Raw genomic sequence first — 22,531 nt, forward strand, 5'->3', positions numbered from 1 at the left:
TCCTTTATAACCCTAGCGTCATCGAACCTTAAGTGTGTAGACCCTACGGGTTCGGGAGACATGCATACATGACCGAGACGTTCTCCGGTCAATAACCAACAGTGGGATCTGGATACCCATGTTGGCTCCCACATGTTCCACGATGATCTCATCGGATGAACCACGATGTCAAGGACTTAATCAATCCCGTATACAATTCCCTTTGTCTAGCGGTATTGTACTTGCCCGAGATTCGATCGTCGGTATCCCTATACCTTGTTCAATCTCGTTACCGGCAAGTCTCTTTACTCGTTCCGTAACACATCATCCCGTGATCAACTCCTTGGTGACATTGCGCATATGATGATGTCCTACCGAGTGGGCCCAGAGATACCTCTCCGCTTACACGGAGTGACAAATCCCAGTCTCGATTCGTGCCAACCCAACAGACACTTTCGGAGATACCTGTAGTGCACCTTTATAGTCACCCAGTTACGTTGTGACGTTTGATACACCCAAAGCATTCCTACGGTATCCGGGAGTTGCACAATCTCATGGTCTAAGGAAATGACACTTGACATTAGAAAAGCTTTAGCATACAAACTACACGATCTTTGTGCTAGGCTTAGGATTGGGTCTTGTCCATCACATCATTCTCCTAATGATGTGATCCCGTTATCAACGACATCCAATGTCCATGGTTAGGAAACCGTAACCATCTATTGATCAACGAGCTAGTCAACTAGAGGCTTACTAGGGACATGGTGTTGTCTATGTATCCACACATGTATCTGAGTTTCCTATCAATACAATTATAGCATGGATAATAAACGATTATCATGAACAAGGAAATATATAATAATAATCAATTTATTATTGCCTCTAGGGCATATTTCCAACACGCAGCACCTTTCCATTTTTACCCTTTGCCTCCGTTGCCACCTGTCGGTGACCCCTTGAGCATATAAAAGGAGGCCCATGCGCAACATAGAGGGGGGTTAGCTGGTTCGAACACTCACGCTCGGTCTTGGTAGCCGCTGAAGTGTACTGTAGCACTTCGCGCTCCCGAGCAAGAAATCAATACAAACCACAAAGCAGGAGTAGGGTTTTACGTATCCGTGCGGCCCAAACCTGGGTAAACTGCTCGCGTGCTTCGCCTCGATCCGCTCTTTGCACGACCTCCGCCCCCGCCGAACCGAAAGGGACTCGGCCCGCCGGTCCCAAAGGTGTTCGTGGATCAGTCCCCAGACATCTTTGGCGCGCCAGGTAGGGGGCGTGGAGGCTGTGTGAACCAGATCCGGCGTTCGCGCGAGCTAGATCTTCATCATCTTCATCGACATGCCGCCGAAGAAGAAGGCTTCGGAGGCGGCTGCTCCGTCCGCCCCGCTACCACCGGAGCAAACGGCTGATGGGGCGGACGCCGGCGGAAGAACGGGCGTCGACGAGAGAGCTCACGGTGCTGCCAGGTCCAAGGACAAGGCTGCGCTGCCCATCGGCGGCGTAGCCGGCTCCCACAACGACTGGGCGCACTCCAAGACCTCGGCGTCCGTACATGCACCGCGACCATCTCATGAGGCGCGGGACCAGCAGCGTCACGGTGCTCATAGTACCTTGCGTTTGCTGGACCAAGATCGAGCTGGTGGATCTCGGAGCGCTCCAGACCAGCATACACACCAACATGCTGGCACGAGCGAGGCGCGGTCGCCTGGACGGGATACTGCTCCTTCTAACATAGTTAGAAGTCCGAGCATATCCCGCTCCTTGCACCGTTCGCCACCACTGCCCGCCACTGCAGCAGAAGCTTTGGCGCGAGCTCAACTGCTCCTTGACTACTCTCCAACAGCAGACAAGATCGACGACTGGAGGGCCACCATCCAGAGTCTCATCGGCTTCGCCAACGGCGACACTCAGCGGCAGCCGAGCACGTCGCAGCCGTGGCAAGTCAGCCAGGCACGAGCCGGTGGTGACAAGACCGGTGGCGGTGCAACCTCTGTGCACTCTCCACCCCGAAGGCCAAGATCGCCGACTCACCGGATCCACCTCGACAGTGACCCCACTGCATCGTCAGATCCGCGAGCTCGCCGCGATCAGCGCCAAGTTCTTCACGAACGATAGCAAGAAGACGCTCGTACTCGCATCGAGCGCCGAAGAGAGGCGTGGTGTCAATCAGACCAGTGCGCCGGGCCCTCTGTTGACATGCATGCGCCAGGGGAACCAGGCGACTTGCCGTACGAGGTAGGTTGCCCTGCGTTCACTCGTGAGCTGCGGCAAGTCCAGTGGCCCAGCATGAAGAATTTCAAACCAGACGTACCGGAGAAGTACGACGGCAAGTCGCATCCGTCGGAGTTCCTCAGCATCTACACCATCGCGGTGCAGGCTGCCGGGGGGCGGGACGACAAGATCCTTGCCAACTACTTCCCACTGGTGCTCAAGCCCAACATCAGGTCCTGGCTCATGCACTTGCCGGACAACTCCATATCCTCCTGGGCCGACCTGTGCCATCAGTTTGTCGGCGCCTTTACAGGCGGCCACAAACCTCATGGCCAAGAGAGTGACCTTCATCTGCTCGCCCAGAAGGAAGGAGAACCCCTGCGCAAGTATATTCAGAGATTCAGCCCTGTACATCACAACATCCCAGATGTCCACCCTGCCGCGGTCATCAGCGCGTTCCATCAGAACGTGCATAACCGCAGGATGCGGGAGGAGATGGCGATGTGCAAGATCAGAGACATCAGTGAGCTGTATGCCCTGGCCGACAAGTGTGCACGTGCTGAGGAAGGGAGGAAACTCCCCGGAGAGAATATAGGAGCAGGAGGATCTGACAGTGAGGATGCTGCCCCCGCAAAGAAAAACCGGCGGCGGAACAGGAAGAAGAAAGGTAAAGATGTGCTAGTCGTTGAGCAGTCCGGCAAAGAAGGTGGCGCCCAGAAAGCCAAAGTTGGTAGCTCCGGCAAGGAGATTGCCGCATGCACCAACTGCCAGGCTGTGGCGGTCGCCGACAAGCAGGACGGCACCGACAAGCAGTACTGCAAGATTCACCGCACCAAGGGCCATGACCTCCAGAGCTGCAAGAAGGTCGAGCAGCTTGTCCAGCAACAAAAGGCTGAGTACGAGCGACGAGACAAAGAGAGGGCCCAAGGAGGCGCTGGAGAGTCTGGCAAGAAGCGCGCCGGCCGGGGAGGACGCCGCGGCAAAGCCAAGCAGCGGCAAGGAGACAGACCTCCCCGAGGCCGCGACAAAGATGAAGACGACGACGACGAAGACATGGATGATGTTGAGACCAGCGAACAGGAGTTCCAGAAAGCCACAGAGGTCTTGTGTGTTGACGGCGGTGCTTCTCTGCATACTTCGCACCGCCAACTCAAGTAGTGGGTGCGGGAAGTCAATGCAGCAGAACCACCTGTCGAGTCACGCAAGCTTCTGAAATGGTCCAGCATGCCTATCATCTTTGATATTGAGGACCACCCTGACCGCACAACTGCGGTCGGGTGCTTGCCGATGTTGGTTTCACCAACTATCCGCAACCTCAAGGTCACTAAGATGTTAGTTGACGGCGGGGCCGGCTTGAACTTGATCTCCTCCGCTGTACTCCAAAAACTCCAGATCCCTGACAGCGAGCTCGAAGAGACCGACACATTCCAAGGAATCAACCCAGGAAGGAGCAAGCCGAAGGGGAAGGTCACGTTGCCAGTAACATTTGGCAGCGAGCTGAACTTCAGGACTGAGAGGGTCACCTTTGACATTGCCGATATTCCATTGCCTTATAATGGGATACTTGGCCGTCCAGCACTCGCCAAGTTCATGGCAGCCTCTCACTACGCATACAACATGCTGAAGATGCCAGGCCCGATAAGCGTCATCTCTGTCCCTGGCGACAAGAAGGATGCTCTTATCTGCGCCAACAAGATCTACCGGGAAGCCGCAGCCGCAACAGACCGCAAGTCACTTGCCGCTGAAGCTCCCGGGGAGAAGAAGAAGACCAAGTCCGGCAAGAGTTCTGATGCCCACTCCGGCAAGCGCACCTCTTCGGAGTGCTGCGCTGCCGTCGAGGACGCACCATCGAGCTCCACCGGCAAGTGTAAGAAGACAATGGCAGCTCCGCCAGAGACGAAGAAGGTGTCCGCCAAGGAGGACAGCACTGGTGGTACCTTCACCATCAGTGCCACTCTCGACCCTAAATAGGAAAGCGCGCTCATTGCTTTCCTGCGGGCGAATGTCGATGTGTTTGCATGGCAACCGTCTGACATCCCCGGTGTTCCCAGGAAAGTAATTGAGCACCACCTTGCCGTTTGTCATCATGCGCGGCCCGTCAAGCAGAAGGTCAGGCAGTGGAGCATCAAGAATTTATTGCAGAAGAGATCAAGAAATTGGAAGCAGCAGGCCTTGTCAGAGGAGTGCTCCATCCTACGTGGTTGGCCAATCCTGTAGTCGTGTGCAAGGCAAACGGGAAATGGAGACTTTGTATCGATTTTACCGATGTTAACAAAGCCTGTCCCAAAGACCCATTTCCTTTGCCGCGCATTGACCAGATTGTTGACTCCACAGCCGGATGTGATTTGCTTTCATTTCTTGACGCATATTCAGGATACCATCAGATCTTCATGGCAGAAGAGGATGAGGAGAAGACCGCATTCATTACTCCATGTGGCACGTACTGTTTCATACGGATGCCTTTTGGTTTAAAAAATGCTGGTTCAACATTTGCAAGAGTAGTCCATGTCGCTCTGGAGCCACAAATACACAGAAATGTGGAAGCCTACATGGATGACATAGTGGTCAAGAGCAAGGACAAGGCGACTCTGATTCAAGATTTAGACGAGACCTTTGCAAATCTGCGCAAGATCAGCCTCAAACTCAACCCAGAGAAGTGTGTGTTTGGAGTCCCCTCCGGCAAGCTTCTCGGGTTCTTCGTGTCTCAGCGGGGAATTGAAGCCAATCCCGACAAGATCAAAGCCATTGAGCAGGTTGAAGCACCAAAGCGCGTCAAGGATGTACAAAGACTTGCCGGTTGCGTGGCTGCTCTCAGCAGGTTTATCTCTAGGTCTGCTGAGCGCACCCTGCCATTTTTCAAATTATTGAAAAAGGCAGGTCCAATGAAATGGACTCCGGAAGCGGAGGCTGCGCTGCAAGACTTGAAGAGATACCTGTCCTCCCCTCCAATACTTGTCGCACCTAAGCCGCAAGAGAATTTGCTGCTGTACATAGCGGCAACCAATCAAGTGGTTAGTGCTGCGTTAGTAGCAGAGAGGGAGGCAGATGACGAGCCAGCAACCACGGCAAGCGCGTCCAGCGACAAGCAAGGGGCTTCCCCGGCAAGTTCTGGTCCCGACAAAGATGGATCTGCGCAGATGCACGAGGAGATACAGAAGAAAATGGTGCAGCGCCCAGTTTACTTTGTCAGTTCCCTTCTGCAGGGGGCTAGATCAAGGTACTCTGGCATGCAGAAATTGCTTTTCGGCCTTCTCATGGCCTCGAGAAAGCTGCGCCATTACTTCCAAGCACATGAGATCACAGTTGTCACTCGCTTTCCGCTGAAGCGGATACTACAGAATCCAGAAGCGACAGGCAGGATTGTTAAGTGGGCACTGGAACTGTCAAGCTTTGGCCTCAAGTTTGAAAGTACTTCAACTATCCAAAGCAGAGCATTGGCAGAATTCATAGCAGAATGGATGCCAACACCAGATGAAGAAATTCCAGAAACGAGCATCCCCGTCAAGGAAGCAAGCAAAGAGTGGCTGATGTACTTTGATGGTGCCTTTTCGCTGCAAGGCGCCGGCGCTGGCGTGCTGCTTGTCGCACCCACCGGAGAGCACCTCAAGTACGTAGTCCAGATGCACTTTCCCAAGGAGCAAGCAAAAAACAATACTGCAGAGTATGAAGGCTTGCTTGCCGGTCTCAGGATCGCGGCAGACCTTGGGGTCAAGAAGCTCATTGTCAGGGGTGACTCACAGCTTGTCGTCCGCCAAGTGAACAAGAGCTATCAGAGTCCGTTGATGGAAGCCTACGTCGACGAAGTGAGAAAGCTAGAAGAGCACTTTGATGGCCTGCAGATGGAGCATGTTCCAAGAGCTCAGAACGACATTGCCGATGGCCTGTCAAAGTGTGCAGCACTTAAGTTACCTGTGGAACCAGGGATCTTTGTGCTCAAGCTGACTCAACCATCCGTAACACCATCAACTGGACAGAGCAAGAAGAGGAAGTTGATTTCTGGTGGCTATTTGCCGGCAGAGCTTCCCGAAGCCGCCGCCAAAAAGGTCCCCAAGATCAACGCCAAGAGCGCTGAGCAGCAGTCTGCTCCGGCAAGCCCCAGGGTTTGTTCCGTTGAAGCAGAAGCTCCCGATAAGTTTTTCTCCGGCAAGCTTGTCGGGGAACGTCAAGCTCCGGCAGAGCCGCAGGATCTTGCCGTTGAAGCGGATGTTCCCACAGCAGTAGATTTGCCTTTAGTCCTTGTTGTCGAGCCACAAGCTCCAGCATGGGCGCAGCAGATTGTCCGTTTTCTTCAGACAGGAGAGCTTCCCTAAGAGTAAGAAGAAGCGGAAAGAGTAGCCCGGCAGTCAAGTATGTACCAGTTTGTCGACAAGACACTGTACAGAAGAAGGCTCAACGGTGTGAAATTGAAGTGTATTCACCGGGAAGACGGACAAAAGCTGTTGGCAGAGATACATGGAGGCATATGTGGTCACCACATTGGCGCAAGAGCACTTGTCGGCAAAGCATTCCGGCAAGGTTTCTTTTGGCTGACAGCCCTCCAGGATGCAACTGCACAAGTAACCACGTGTGAAGCGTGCCAGTTCCATTCCAAGCAGATACACCAACCAGCTCAAGCTCTCCAGACGATCCCTTTATCCTGGCCATTTTCGGTCTGGGGGCTCGACATCCTCGGCCCATTTCCCCGAGCAGTCGGGGGCTTTGAGTACTTGTACGTTGCAATCGACAAGTTCACAAAGTGGCCGGAAGTGGAACCAGTGAGGAAGGTGACAGCATAGTCAGCAGTCAAGTTCTTCAGGTCGATTGTTTGCCGCTTCGGAATCCCTAACAGGATAATCACCGACAACGGTACACAATTCACGAGCCGCACCTTCATGCAGTACGTCCAAGATCTTGGCGCCAAGGTCTGCTTCGCTTCTGTTGCTCACCCGAGAAGCAACGGTCAAGCAAAGAGGGAAAATGCTGAAGTGCTGCGCGGGCTCAAGACCAGGACTTTCGATAGGCTGCACAAGTGCGGAAGAAACTGGATCGAGGAGCTGCCGGTGGTTCTTTGGTCGATCAGAACGACGCCAAATCGAGCCACTGGACAGACACCTTTCTCTCTAGTCTATGGAGCAGAGGCAGTTATCCCCACGGAACTCGTATACGGGTCACCTCGAGTGCTCGCTTATGATGAGCTCGAACAAGAGCAGCTGCGACAAGATGACGCGCTGCTCCTTGAGGAAGACCGTCTTCAGGCTGCTGTGCGAGCTGCTCGCTACCAGCAAGCTTTGCGCCGCTACCATAGCCGCAAAGTTAACGCCGGAAGTCTCGAGGAAGGCAACCTTGTTCTTCGGCGTGTTCAGTCCGCCAAGAGTTCCAACAAGTTGACGCCGAAGTGGGAAGGCCCTTACCGGGTGAAACGAGTCACTAGGCCTGGCGCTGTCCGCCTTGAGACCGAAGATGGCATTCCGGTGAGCAACTCCTGGAATATTGAGCATCTTCGTAAGTTTTACCCATAAGGCGCGGTTGCCGGAACCTGTTCCGGCAACCACCTTTTGTACAAGTCTTGCCGCTGTTGCATGTAATCCTTTGTACAAAGTCGGGCGCAGACCCCGTGCATAAGTAAAGCTCATGTGCTACGCACATTTTGTCATTTTCATGCATTCTATTTTTTGCATATATGATCTGACACTTTGTGCAGCACCTACTCCCCGGTAAGCAATAAAGAGCCGCAAGGCTCCATATCTTTATTTTCTCTTCTTTCTTTTTTCTCAAGGAAAGGAAGGTTCCCTCGCCCACAAGTTTGCCGGGGGGAAATGAGAAGATAATGGTATGGACCAGGCGTCGTTCAAGAAAGTTTCGCCTTGCCGGGAAGCAAACAACAGAAAAGCTAAGTTGCCAAAGTTTGAGCAATCAGATTTTTAAAAATTAAGTTATCTCCCTTGAACGACCGCACTTTGTATGGAAAACCTGTGCGCGGAGGAACCAACTCGTAGCTAGTTGCGCCCTTACTTTGTTTCGAGTCCGCTCGACAACTTAAGTGAGCTGCAACTAGTTGCGACAAGGTTTCTTGTCGGTAGCGGCACCGCCAGCAGGCTGCTGACGTTCCGCACTCAACGCTCGCGGCTCAGATGCCTGCACCGGCAAGTTCCCTAAAAGCGTAGGGCGAAGACATACAAAGGGAGGAATCAAGTAAAGGGAATATCATTGCAATCATTACCCAGAATAAAAGTTATATTACAAAGATAGCTTGTCGCAGCTCTAATAGATTGTTTTCATAACATGATAAACAGCGACAAGGAAAGAAGGAATGGGCGGCCTAATCTACGCGATTGCCCTCGATCCTCTTGATCCCGCTCACCTTGTCCACAATGGGTGCGACAAGGGCCTTGAGCGCCTCCAGATCGGCATCCGGCGGCAGGGTCTTGAGGACGTTGGTGAAGTTGAGGCCCGGATTACGGAAGGCCACCTTCACCAACACTTTCTGAAGAGCTCCCGCGCAGATCTTGCGCGACTCGTCGGCCAGCTGCTTCGAGATCCTCTCCCGGAGTCGCTGGGGGGCCGTCGCCACGCCCTTGAAGAACAGGACGAGCTTGGCGTTGGGTTGAAGGTTGTCGTCGGAAGGATATGCGAGATCTTCCATCCCCAGCTGCGCCAACTCCCTGTCAATGTCTGTGGCGGCATTCACAAGACTTTCTGTCCAGTGCTCCACAGTCTCCCTGAAGGCGTTTTGGGTGGCGGCAGCACTTTCTAGCAGCGCCTTGTCGGCCTTGATTTCCTCCTTCAAGGCCGCCTCCTGCTTCTTGGCGCCGTCCAGCGTCTTGGTCAAAGCGGACAGCTTCAACACAAGATCTGCATTATAGTTCTTGGCGGCGCTGAGCTCCTTGCCCTTCTCGGAGAGATCCGCCTCCAGCCGCGCCACCTTCGTCTTCAACTCCTCCTTGGTGGCCTCGGCGGCGGCGGCGGCCTCTGCTTGTTTGAGGGCTCCGCCGAGTCTTTCCTCACGCGCGGCAAGCTCCTCCTCGTGGGCGTCAAGATTGACTTTCCGCTGCGCCAGCTCGCCCTCCTCCGCGGCTAGCTTCACAGCGGCAAGTCGCTGCCGCTCTTCGACTTCAGCCTTCTCGAGGAGGAAGGCCTTCTGCGCTTCAGCGAGCTGCTCCCGCTCCTCCGCCAGGGACCGGAGGGCTTCCCGGTGGAAACCCCCGAGCTCTTCTGCGCGCTTTTCGATGTCAGCTCCCGCCTTCGCGACAAGCGCCTCGCGAGATTCCAGCTTGGCTTGTCGCGCGCGGTAGAGCGACAGCAACTTGCGCAGCAGCCGCTCTTCCTCGGGCTCGTTGCTGCTGCTGCTCGGCGCGTCGACCAGCGTCAGCCCCGCGGAGGCGAGCACCTCCCCGTCGAAGATCTCCCCCTCGACCGGCGCCCTGGAGCTTGACGCCCAGGGGAGGTTGATGAAGACGTCATCGCCGGCCTTCAAGTAGACGCCCGGCTGGGGCTCCTCGGAGCTTGGTGCTGCGGCTTCGGCGGACGGGTCGGCGGTCGGTGTAACGCCTGGCGCTCCTGCGGCCTCTGGGCCGTCAGTACGATCGCCAGACCCCTCGCCAGTTGCTGCGGCGGCAGCCTTGGCGGCCTCGGCGCCGACGGGATCGCCAGCGCCGGCTGCTTCTTCGGCGGCGACCTCGGTCTCCATTTGCCCCGCAGCAGATGGGTCTGACAGCCAGCAAGGGGAGAAGAGTCAAGCAAAATCCAGCAAAAACCCAGAAAGATCAAGAAAAGAAGAACCTAAGGGAAGTTTTGAAGCAAGAGGAGTACCTGTGCCGGGGTCTGCAGTCGTGGTCTCCACCGTTGGGGGGCCGCTGGCGCTCTCCCTTGCCGGAGACTTCTCCCTTACCGGGAAGCCCTCCCTTGCCGGAGAATTCTCCCTTGTCGGGGGATTCTCCCTTGGCTCCTGGTGAGGCTGCTCTGCTCCTACACAAGTCAGCAGTCAGATATCAGCAAAGACAAGATATCCATGCGCGCCTCACAGCGGAAAGCAAATCAGATACTTACGCTGGGGGCTGCTCTGGAGAAAAGTTGCCGGGTCCGGCAAGGTTGTCTCGGGCGCGCCACCTGCTGTCGCAGTGGGCTCGTCCTCGATGACGATCACCGGGACCTTGGCCCTCTTTGCTGCTCTCTGGGCCAGAGTCCTAAAGAGGAACAAGTTCAGAGAAAAGCAAATGAGTCACAAGACAAACAGTAAAGATTGAAGAACAACAAGTACAGCAAGAGAAGCTTACTCTTCTTCTTCTTCCTCGTCGGAGCTGAACGCGGAGAAGTCGAAGTCCGGCGCGCGCCCGGCGCGAGGAGGCGGAGGAGAAGCTTCCCTTGGCCGCTTGGCGGGAGCAGTGGCGGCGGTCTGTGACGACCCCGCTCTAGCTGTCGTCGCAGCATGAGAAGCGGCGGGAGCATAAGCGGTGGTCCGGGAGGGCCCCGCTCCAGTTGTCGTCGCAGCATGAGGCGCTCCCGCGGCAACGGTGTTTGCCGCGGTGGAGCGTGTCACGCGGCGGGCCGACTGTTGACCCGCTTGCCGCTCCGCTACGTCACCGGCCTTGCGGAGGTGCCTTCTTGGTGGGGATGGAGGCTCTGCTTGCGGCGAGCTGCCTGAAGACGAAGTGGAAGACGAGTTGATCTCCAGCGAGCCGCTCGTATCCTTGGCGGGCTCGCTCGACTCAACGTTCTGCCCGGCAAGCTCTTTCTCGCCGGCAGGCTCCCTTCGCTCGGCCCGGCTTGCCGCCTCTGCTGCATCTGCCTCCTCCACGGTAAAACCAAACTCGCCCGCGGCTGCGGCTGCCGCCGCCTCTTCCAGCCTCGTGGCGATAAGTGCCATCTCCGCATCGGTGGTGTCGCGGGTGAGGCCGTCCTTCTCGTCGGCGCGGATCGCCACTTCTACCAAGTCATCGAAGAACTGCTGCACGACGTCGTCTGCAGGCTCCTGCCAGGTTGGCACAATTCCATGCGAGTCGCACTCCGGCATCATTGCACAAATGCGGTCGAGCAAGGAATTGTTGCACAACGGAACGACACCCCCCGGCAACCTGAAGACTTCGGGATGTTGGGGGTCATACTTGAAGAGCTCCTGAAGCATCGCGTTGAGCTCCAGGACTGTGAAGTTGAAGTTGAGGCCCGGCCGCAGCCTCATGATGTCTGCCGCATTCTTGAACTCCTAAGTGGGTCTCCCCCGTTCCTGCAGGGGGGCGATGCGGCGGCGAAGGAAATCCGCGCCAACAGCTCCTACAGTGAGCCCGGCAAGCCTAAGGCGCAGGATCCTGGTGACGGCAATCTTCAGCCTGTCGTCTTCCGGGGCCACGTCACTCCAATCGCTGCCGCGTGCTACTGGGGTTTGGCGCCGGGTGGTGAATGGCTGCGGGTTCTCCTCGTCAATCCAGCACCAGTCTGCCCTCCACTCCTCCCACTTGCCGCGGAATTCTCCCTCCAGATAAGTCTCCTTCTTGCCGGCCCTTGAGATCCAGGCGATTCCGCCGGATAGAGGCTCTCCTCTCTCTACTCGGGGTATGAAGAAGTGGCGAAAGAGGGCTACGTTGGGATGGACTCCGACAAAGTTTTCGCAGAGATGTGCGAAAACTGCCATGGTCAGAACGGCATTGGGGGTGAAGTCAAGGAGGTGGAATCCGTAGGTATTCATGATGTCGCAGAAGAATTCAGAGAAAGGCGGGCAGAGCCCGCAGTAGAAGAACAATGCGAAGAAAGGGTATCCATTTGGGGCTTTTTTCCAAGCAGCGACAGGGAGTACCTTCGTGCGCGGGTGCGCTCGTGTCTCCGTCGACCAGAAGAGGTAGAAGTTCTCACTCAGCTCCTTCGCGGCAAGCTTGGGGGGGGGGAAGACTGCTCGCTCCTTCCGCAGCGCCGCAAGCCGCTGCGCCTCGGTCGACTTCACGACCTTCCCCTTGTCGGCTTTTGGAGCCATGGCGGAAGTAGTGGAGGAGGTCGACGGCGTCGGTGGTGCTGGTGGCAGTGGGGGGCGGAGCGCTGCTCTCTCTTTCGGCTTTGGGAAGACGAGGGAGCGGCGGAGATTTCTGAGATTGGAATAGCAACGGGAGAATGGGCAAACTGCCCCTGTTTCCCCTACTTATAAAGAGGGAGGGGGCGGACGTTCCGCATTTCCGAATAAAGTAACCAGCCACGATCTCTCCCACGACGCCGCATTCAGCGTGTGCCGTTCGGGGAGGGCGCGGTGGATACGGAGAAAGATACGGCGTAACCTAGGCCGCGCGTGCCCGTGCCCTGTTTTGGGCCTGGCCCAACAGCGCTCGGCACCGTGTATGGCCCAGGCCCGGGGGCTCCTGTCGGTGTACTAGAGTAGGGGTACCCTAGTATCCCGAACTTGTGCACGGGCAGTTGCAGCATCCCGCGGTAAAGCTTGCCGGGTGACCGCCAAGGTCCTCCGTGGTTCCCCTGGAGCCATTCAAGGAGACAAGACCCCGGCAAGAGGAGCTTGCCGGGAAGGCCGCCCAAGGCATCTCAAGGAACTTGCCGCGACGCGCCCCGCGTCCCGGCAAGGCCCGGTGAGCGACAAGCTCCCGGACGCGACAAAACAACGACCGCGGCAAGGCGTTTGCCGCGGCAAGCCACCACTCCGTGCCCGCGCTCCAGCACATCCACCAACGTGTCGCTCTGGGACCCTTCCCAGCGTACGTGGCGGGAGGCTGTGCAGCCAGCGGTGAGCGGTGGCAAGCGGCGCTGACAAGGTTGCCGTCGTGGCGAGCGGTGGCGTCCCTGACGGTCCCTTTTTGCACTATTTAGGCGACACAGACGGGCATTTAAGGCCCTTGTCCCCTGCCGTCAGGGTTAGGTATGATACACTGTAGCAGGTAGCTGTACCTACCGCGGCACCTTTCCATTTTTACCCTTTGCCTCCGTTGCCACCTGTCGGTGACCCCTTGAGCATATAAAAGGAGGCCCATGCGCAACATAGAGGGGGGTTAGCTGATTCGAACACTCACGCTCGGTCTCGTTAGCTGCTGAAATGTACTGTAGCACTTCGCGCTCCCGAGCAAGAAATCAATACAAACCACAAAGCAGGAGTAGGGTTTTACGCATCCGTGCAGCCCGAACCTGGGTAAACTGCTCGCGTGCTTCGCCTCGATCCGCTCTTTGCACGACCTCCGCCCCCGCCGAACCGAAAGGGACTCGGCCCGCCGGTCCCATAGGTGTTCGTGGATCAGTCCCCCGACAAGTATGAACGTTAATTTGCATTGCATGGTGCCCACAATGATATTTATTCCGCATTGTGAATTTTTATATTTTTATACTATATATAAAGTTAGTCATAATAAAGAGGAATGAAGAGCATCTCTCTCCCCATCGCATACACCCCCTCTACGCCCCTTTCACGTACGCACACAAACTATCTCCAGGTCCTCTAAAAGTAAGCCCCCAACACATTCACGCATGTTTCATCTTTCTCTCGCGATATATACAGTGACGAACATTGTATTTGGAGCAAAAGCACGATACGTAAATTGGACTTCAGAATCCACTCATTACGGTCACCATTTACGATTTGTGGTTATTATACAATCATGGGCTCACCGTACAGCTCTGTATTTGCTCAAGACACGACTAGTTGATAAGTTAAACGCCTCACGTGGCACCTCTAGTGTTGCATCACATTATCTCACTACCATTGGGCCCACCTATCAGCTTGTATCTACTCTTCTACACTCTTATAAAAAACAGAGTTGGTGATGACGGTGTGCCTGCCATCCTACAATATAGGCCGTCCGATTTATATCTGACGGATAGGAAGGAAACTATGGCAATTTGGCAAAAAGGTACCCACACACCTCTCCACATTTGCAAATAAGGCCTTCCCTCGTTCATCCTTTTCTCTCACAAGATAAACTAGTCATACAAATGCATCTTGATGTTACGTGCAACGCACGGGCATCTTGCTAGTAAGAATGAAAACAAACAACAACAAAAATATTGCACGGTGGTTCGAAGTCATGACCGCGGTCACAGCGGACAAGGTGGCCTTGTATTGGTATGCTGAGCCGTCTGTTTTAACACACATGAGCTGGTGTGGTGATTATACACACACGCACGCATGCACATGAACTACATGCACGCAAAACTCACACGAACACATGCAGCCATGCACGCACACAACACTCACACGTACACACGCAGCCACGCACGCACGCAACACTCACACGCACACACGCACGCATGCATTCACACACCACACGACCAACACACACTCTCACGCTCAAGTGCTCAACCTACACGTGCATGCGCACACATCAGGCCCTGACACACACATACACAACCAGGTGATTCCCGCGCATGGGTTGGAGTCTTGCCGCGCCTGCGTAAATTTGTGTTTATCTGACCTTTTTCCTATGTGAACTGACATGTGGGACCCACAAGGAACATGGTCAATTTAACTAGTCAACATGGTGCCACGCAGACTATTTGGCTAGTCAACAGAGTGCAATCCGATGCTGAACGGTGAGCAAGTGACCGTATAAGCACCGCAAAATGTATATAGTGACCGTAACGAGCGTATTCTGAAGTTCGGTGACCGTATTACGCTTTTCTCTCTGTAGGCCCTCCAAAACTACATCTCTATACGTTCTCGCATGTTATATCTAACAACTATGCAATACAACACTACTACTGCACTCTAACACAATAAATCATATGTGTTTTTAGTTTTACTAGATATCATATTGTTACTTAATTATTCAGTTTGCATACACTAAAACTTCCTTTGAAATGTATGGCTAGTATCATCTACCGCGCGGGAAAAATCCCGCCCTTTCCTGTTTAATCGGGTTTGTATCGATGGATCGTGCAACATAGCAAAACTATAGTACTATACAGTACAAGTGACAGTTCACGGGGCTGGCGTGTCATGTACTCCTCCGTCGTAAGGGTGGAGCGCTCGCTTTCATAAATGTTCTAGTCCCGTTCGCCGACATGTGGGACATCATGCTACCGGGTCCACGTGCCATACCGAAATACAGTGCAGAGCAGCAGGGGTGAAGCACCCCAGTCATGGCGCCGGCGTAGTAATGAGCAATGAGGCGTCAAATCAGAAAGCTGCACCTTTCCCGCAGTTAAGTTGGAGGGACGAAGTAATAATGCTAGAAAAAGAAGTTGGAGGGACGAAGCAACCATCATTTCACTCGTTGCTAAATCCGCTTCTCCCTCATCTTTTTCAAGTTAACCACGTGTTGCTTCTGCCGTTGTTCTGCCTAATGTGCGATGCGGATCGGCTTGGTAAAGCACTGACACATGGGACCGCATGTTAGCAAACCGCCAGGCCAACGTCCTCTAAACATAAGAAACCTCCGCCGCCATCCGCGCGGCAAAATCACCTCTTTTTTACTAATCTTGATTCTATAATTTTTTAGATCAATATAATTGAGATTTGTATAGATAGCACACAGGAGAAAAACCAAGTGGTACGGTTAAGGGCATCCACAATGTGTAGCCAAATGTGAAAATAGCTTTTGGCATCGATGAGAACCATTGTGGACAGTGCTGCCAAAGCCAAAAAGATGGAACCGAAGCTCCCTGATTGATTGATTGAGGAATAGAAAAATGCAACGTCTCTCCTCTTGCTCCCGTGCTTGAACGCATGTACAGTATAGAGCACAGAGTCTACTCCCCTGTCCCTTCTATCACAAATCACAAAGCATTGAGACATCAAATCACAAAGCACGGGCGAAGCAACCATCATTTCACTCTTCGCTGACTCCGCTTCTCCATCGTCTTCTTCAAGAAACCACCTCACCGCACTAAGCTGGACGGACGACGCTATTGTGTACTAGTAGTACTAATACATTTACGCGTCCTTTGGTTCAACAGACTTCCTGGATGCAAATAAGGCGGTTGTCTCGGCTTGCAGGCGGCACTTGTGAACGACTTACTGTGGTGTCCCTCAACGGTGTTCTCCGTCGAATGCACTTCGCCAAACCACAACATTCGAGATATCGTCGACGTCACCGCAATGGAGAAGGAAGTCAAATAGTTACTACCTCTATTTTTTTGTACACAAGGCCAGTATATCAAAATTACAATTTGCAAAAGGCCACTAGCACTAATTGAGGCAAAATTGATGGGGTTTGCCTCGTACTAGCAACCAAGGACATTAATGGGAAACGCTCCCCGTCATACTTCTGATATGGAGAAAACGTCAGACCGATCGTGGGCCGTTCATTCGTGTTTCATCCCACGGTCATTATCTCTCAAAGAAATCTCATTCGATGCACCCCTTTCCCATTATTTTTTCCCAAATCTGTTGCCCGTTCCCCTCTCCCCTAATTAAGCGCCTACTCCTAATCCACTCACCATGGAGCTCACGATTCCACCGGGTCGCCCTGATCTATCACCCATCACCATGCTAGATCCGATCCATTCCATCGCCCCACTCCTCGACGCGGCCTCCGTTCCACCTCAGCAGCGCATCTTCCCTCAGCAGGCTGCCGTTTGGATCATTCGGCTACCGGAGTACCAGCAGGGCAGCAGGCAATAGCTGCCGCAGGTGCCGAGGTGGACGTGCTTGCGGCAGCTCGACCGCATCATGCCCGAGCGCACCTCGGCACCGAAGGCACTACGTGCGGCAGACTCCACCCAATATTGGCATGCGATCTCAATTTGCATGCCCTAGGTTCAGTTCTTGTACAAACCTGCAAACATTGCTCGCTGCTAGAGCGTGCTTTTTTATTCAAATCATGGTTTATCCCAGTTCAAGTTGATGTAGGGTCACAGACTTCCCACTTGTGTTGGATCATACTTATCACAAATTTTGGCGCCTACATCTTTACGCCAAGGATGCTAAATTTCGTTTTCAGGTTTCTATGCTTCCACTAGGTCTCGCATGTCTTGTGATTTCAAGATTTTTTCTATAGAGATTCGGTGCTTCATATATACTATCAAATATGTGTAGATGGATTGGCAATACAACCATGCTTTTTCAAGTTTGACGTCTTTTTTCCGTTGTAACCACTGCCCCTTCTGTTGTGTTGAATATGATGCTTCCGAATAACAATGATTCATATTTTTCAAACATGCGCTTCCTCGCTGCGTAGAATTTGTGGCATTTCAACCATGCTTCACTGTGTAGAGAAAGAGCGACGAATCTCACGCCGGAGGACGTCATGCTGCCCCGTCGACGACCGTCCATGGTACCCTTCACCAGCGGTGAAGAGCACTCCACGGCGAGCCCCTACTGCATGTTCCTCCTTGGTGTCCTCTTCGCTCCTCGTGGCTGTCGTTTCCACGCCACTGCCTACATGCCAACCCCTATGTTTTAATCATGGGGCATGCTAATGAGTGCTTCCATGGTCCAGCCGCGTGTCTCCTGTGCAGTGCCATGGCCATCAAGGTGGACCATGGTGGCATTGTGCCGAGACAAAGCTAACCCGTGACTATTCATTTATACAGAAGCAAATCCTGATATCACAGGAAGCAAATGCTATTTCTGTTGGAAGCATTGTTCGTTGGAACAAACAATCAACAATGTTTCTTTGATATCAATTTATATTCCCGTTCGGGGGCAATATAGATATGAGCAAATATTTGTAACTTTGGAAGCAGATTATTTTCTCTTTTTGGAATCAGTGTTGATGGAAGCAAAGTACATTTCTTTTCTATGTTGGAAACGAGCTTCAGATGTCTTGGAAGCAATCTCGTTGGACAAGGGAAACAAAATATTCTAGGCAGGAAGCAAAATGAAATTGCATCAAGTTCACCACAATCTCTACTCCTAATGAAGTAGTTGGTAGTCTCGCTTCCAGGTTTTTTTTCGTCCCACCTTCCATGGTTTTTTTGGTACCTCGTCCCACCTCACACTGAGCTGCCACGAACCGCAAAAACCGCGTACCGAAGCCCCCACCCGCTCTCACGCATTCCAGGGCCTAACCTCCGATCGCACCCAAGACAATTCAACGAAAAAAACCTACGAAAATTAACCAGCGAAAAAAAAACCTAATGGAGGAGTTGGTAGTCCGGTACGGTTTATTTTCAACACTTTCCTATTGACAAAAGATTACGGATCTAACTTTCCTACCTTAGCCAAATCAACGAATCTCTCTCATTAATGCAATTTGCTTTAGGAAACAAACAATAGATTCTTTTCTACCTTAGCGAAATCAACGGATCTCTCCCATTAATGTAATTTGTTTTAGCAAACAAATAATAGATTCTTTCCTATCTTAGCTAAATCAACAAATCTTTCTCTTTAATGCAATTTTCTTTAGGAAACAAATAATAGATTCTTTCCTACCTTAGCCAAATCAACGGATCTCTCCCATTAATGCAATTTGCTTTAACAAACAAATAATAGATTATTTCCTACCTTAGCCAAATCAACGGATCTCTCTCATTAATGCAATTTGCTTTAGGAAACAAATAATAGATTTTCAGGAAACAAATAATCTCTAATCTCTAATCTCTAATTCTCTAATAATAATAATTAATATAATAATATAATAATAATCTCTACTCCTAATGGAGCAGTTGGTAAATAATCTGCGTGGTTTATTTTCGCTGGGTTTTTTTCCGTCATCCTCCCCTCACCCTCACCCCATCCCACGCAGCCAAAAAAAACCCAAACCCCACACAAAAAACGCTTCTCTCGATCCCATCTCGATCTCATCGAAAGAAGAGCTTCGTTGCCCCTGCCGACGTACGGGAGAGCTTCCTTGCCGCCGCCGACGTACGATCTGCCGCGATCTCGTTCGATCTACCCGCTGCCGATGTACGAGATCGCCGACACCGAGATACGGGATCGCCGCCAACGTACGATTTGCCGTCTCTCGCTGCCGCCGTTGTACGATCTGCCGTCTCTCCCAGAGGAGGCGCCGCCGCGGACGTCCGGGATCACCGCTGCCTACGTCCGGGATCACCGCCGCCGACCTGCCAGAGGAGACGCCGCCTCCAATCTCCTAGAGGAGCCGCCGCCGCCGCCACTCTCCGACGGGAGACGCCGTCGCCGGTCTCTGACGGGAGACGCCGTCGCCGCCGCCGCCGACCTTTGAGGGGAGACGCCGCCGCCACCTGCGCTGAACCCCAGGGCAGGGTGCGACGATCGTCGCAAGGAGTACTTGCCGGCCGTACACAGGTATTCTAAACCTTACCATCCTATTCTCATCATTCACAAATGTGTTCAGATAGTTGTTGCTTGTGTCGTTCCTGTTACTAGAGGAGGGCTCCACTGTGGCCATTCGCCACCCTGCCTGCAAGCTCGACGCCACAGTTTGACAGGGCCAAGGTGGTAGTAGACGATGACGAATATGGCGCCCTGGCTGTCTCAGTTCATGAGATTCCCCTATGGTGGCTGAATTTGTAACACACCAGGCTGCTCCCCTCGTATTACAAATCAGAGCTAGCTTATATATTCATCCATAGATCATGGCTGACTCCAAAGGCAACACTCCTCCAGTCCTCCTGTGCGTGATGGCAAAGCTATGCTACATGATATTATCACGTTATCATATTGCTCACCAAGTCACTAGGCCAGCTTTTGCTGTACTTTTTCTTCATTTTGTTCAGATTTATTTCATGCCCCAATGTTCTGTTATGTGCAGCTATGAGATTTTATTTGAAGAACCATGGAAAGCAATTTGAGATGATGCATATAAAGCATATTCGATTTATTAAGTGTTTTCAAGTATTCAATTTATTAAGAGTTCACTCATAATTGCCGACCGTACACAGGTATTCTGAACCTTACCATCCGATTTTCAGAATAAGAGTTGTCTGTATAATTCACGGTGGTTAAAACAGCAGCATCTGTAGAATTCCCCTTTGTCCATGTTGTACCTACAATTTACTACTATATTTGTAGTGCTACTTCATTTGAATTTTGTAACCAAAAGAAATGCAGGCGAGCGATTCAGGGTTATTGTTCGAAGTGGCTATAATATGTAGGGGTTATTGTTCGAAGTGGCTATAATATGTGGCTGCAAACTTGCCGAGGCCAGCATAAGGAGTGATGGAGTTATCTTCTACTTTTATTTGTTCATGTTGTCTCAACAAACTGACTTGTGTTTATGGCGACTTTTTTATGTGTCCATGGATCAGAGAGGATGGATGATGCAGTGGCCACATCAAGCGCCCTGTGCTCGACCACAATGGAAGTGCAGTTTCTCAGAGCTAGCAGGAAGGAGGCTGGTGGCTTCCCGTTGTAGTAAGAGACAACACACCAGGTTCTATTTCTTTTTTTTGAAGATCATACTAGGTTATATGTGAACAAAATCTGAACTGTGATTTTTGATGTTTAAGATGTCTATAAGTGTACAAATAGAAAGGCGCCAATTAATTGATCATCAAATTCAGAATAGTATGTGTGCAGTAGCTTCTATCTCAATTTGGTTTTTATGTTGTTTGTGTTTGAATTAATTAGCACCCCATACCATCGTGTTTCTTCAGCGTGCAAGGTGATTAGCACTCAGCAAACTATTGGAAAGATGTTGCTACCTTGTTTTTTTTTCAAACTCGACATGCACATGCAAGAATAGGTATGGCTACATGCTTTCTATATCTATCAGGTTCATAAAGCATTTTGGAGAGGTGCATCTTGTTGGAGAGGTCTGGTATGCATATTTAATTGAAGAAAACAAAAGTTTTTGATATAATAAAGATTGATGAAAATTTGGACTTACTCTACCAGGGACAATTTTCTCTACCAGGGACAAATTTCATGATAAATTATACGAAGTTTGTATCTTGGGGACATCTTCATGCCGACTTACGTTAAATATTGGGATATGTCCCCTCATGTGCCAGTTTTGAGATTTTGTTAGAAGTACATGATGTATTCTTAGTTCCTGCATGTTTTTTCACCTTTGTAGATTTGAGTATAACTTAAAGTTCTAGATGCATATAAGCTTGTGAGTTAACTAAAGCTCACTTGATGGTTCTAACTAAATTCTGCAAAAATATGACCATCATGGGATGCCTGCACCAACAACTTTATAAACTGAACTACGTTTTGCTAGATGACTCAAATTTTAGAACGAGGGCACTATTTTTTGGCAATGCAGTTAGCAATAGAATCAAGTCAAGCTGAAAACAAGAGATCGATTGTTCGATATTGATTTTAATTCCTTTCTTGCAAAAGCACCTTATGAGTGAGGAGATTATTCAATATTGTATTTTATTCCTTTCTTTTACCCACTGTTCTATACTGCATGCTTGCACCTGATCAGGTTTCTAACTCAATTCATTTTTGTTAGATCCGTTGATGAAGAAAACAACACATTTCACGATATGATGATTGGTACTTCCAGTTTTGTTGTACTCTCTCATTTGCCTTTGTGGGAACGACACTGCTCTATTGCTTGCTTATTTAAGATCATGGTAATCATTTTTTTCTAGCCTATGTGTATTCTAATTTTCTTACTACTATAAATCCTCAACAACCTCTGCATCTGGGAATGCTGGCAGGAAAGGGTTATCTGATATGGTCATGAATGTTGATTTAACATGAATACTTGCATATATGCCACATGTCACGTGTCAGCATATTTGATCTAATATGATATTTGATTTAACTGTAAACGACTGTTTTTTCACACGATTGCAGCATATATGCCGCATGTCAGCCTCATGGGGATCAAGCAGATGAGGAGAAGGAAGCAGCAAGGAAGAAGGTAGAGGAGATGGACACCTGATCTGCAAGTTCCTGAATTTCAACGTTTAATTGCGTGTTGCTGTGTTAATATTGGGTGCAGCAATTTCACAACTCTGGGAAGAGCATCTGCTGGAGGGCGTCACCTGCGGCATCACCTGCGGCATCACCTGCATCGACCTCTCGCTGATTACCATCCCAAGGATGCGCGACCGACTGGCGAAGCAGGGCACCAGTGATAAGTTCACCGATTTGGTCGACTCACCGTTCCTTGACTCTGTCCACGCAATGCCGCTCGTTGTTGTTAGGTTGTTAATTCATCAGGCCCCTTATTGCGCTACATAGTTTGTTCATCTCGCATGCCTTCTTAGGAGAAATCATGTACTGAAGATAAGCTATTCTTTATTTACATTTTATTTATTTTGCTTTGGAAATCTTCTGACTACTTGCACGAATTTTAGTTCCTACTTGTACAGTTGCCTGCATTTTGTGTTTGAGAAACATCTGCTGATTAAGTGTAAAATAATACTTGCAAGTTCTGTTTGTTGACTGCGCCATGATAAGCTTTAGGCCTTTAGCTGTACAAAGCTGCTAAAGTAGGTGAGAACCACCTGCAGCTCAATCCTTTTTTTCTCAACATTGACAAGGTAAAGTAAATGCGGAGCCAAGATCGATTGTTGTAAGCCTTTTACTGACTATGAGCAAGGGTATCTAGAGAGGAGC

At 51.4% G+C, this 22,531-nt stretch overlaps 1 protein-coding gene across 1 annotated transcript in view; it reads left to right on the top strand.

The window, feature by feature from the left end:
• LOC125546624 overlaps nucleotides 1–22,231 on the top strand; it is an 87,219-nt gene extending 64,988 nt beyond the window's left edge. The window contains exons 3-6 of the mRNA XM_048710809.1: nucleotides 18,774–19,297; nucleotides 20,260–20,384; nucleotides 21,414–21,537; nucleotides 21,764–22,231. Coding sequence (XP_048566766.1) covers nucleotides 18,774–19,297; nucleotides 20,260–20,384; nucleotides 21,414–21,537; nucleotides 21,764–21,805 — 815 coding nt within the window. The 3' untranslated portion in view covers nucleotides 21,806–22,231. The remainder of the gene's footprint in view (nucleotides 1–18,773; nucleotides 19,298–20,259; nucleotides 20,385–21,413; nucleotides 21,538–21,763) is intronic.
• The last annotated feature ends 300 nt before the right edge of the window (nucleotides 22,232–22,531 follow it).

Source organism: Triticum urartu, chromosome 3, assembly GCF_003073215.2.
Source record: "Triticum urartu cultivar G1812 chromosome 3, Tu2.1, whole genome shotgun sequence".
NCBI lineage: Eukaryota > Viridiplantae > Streptophyta > Magnoliopsida > Poales > Poaceae > Triticum > Triticum urartu.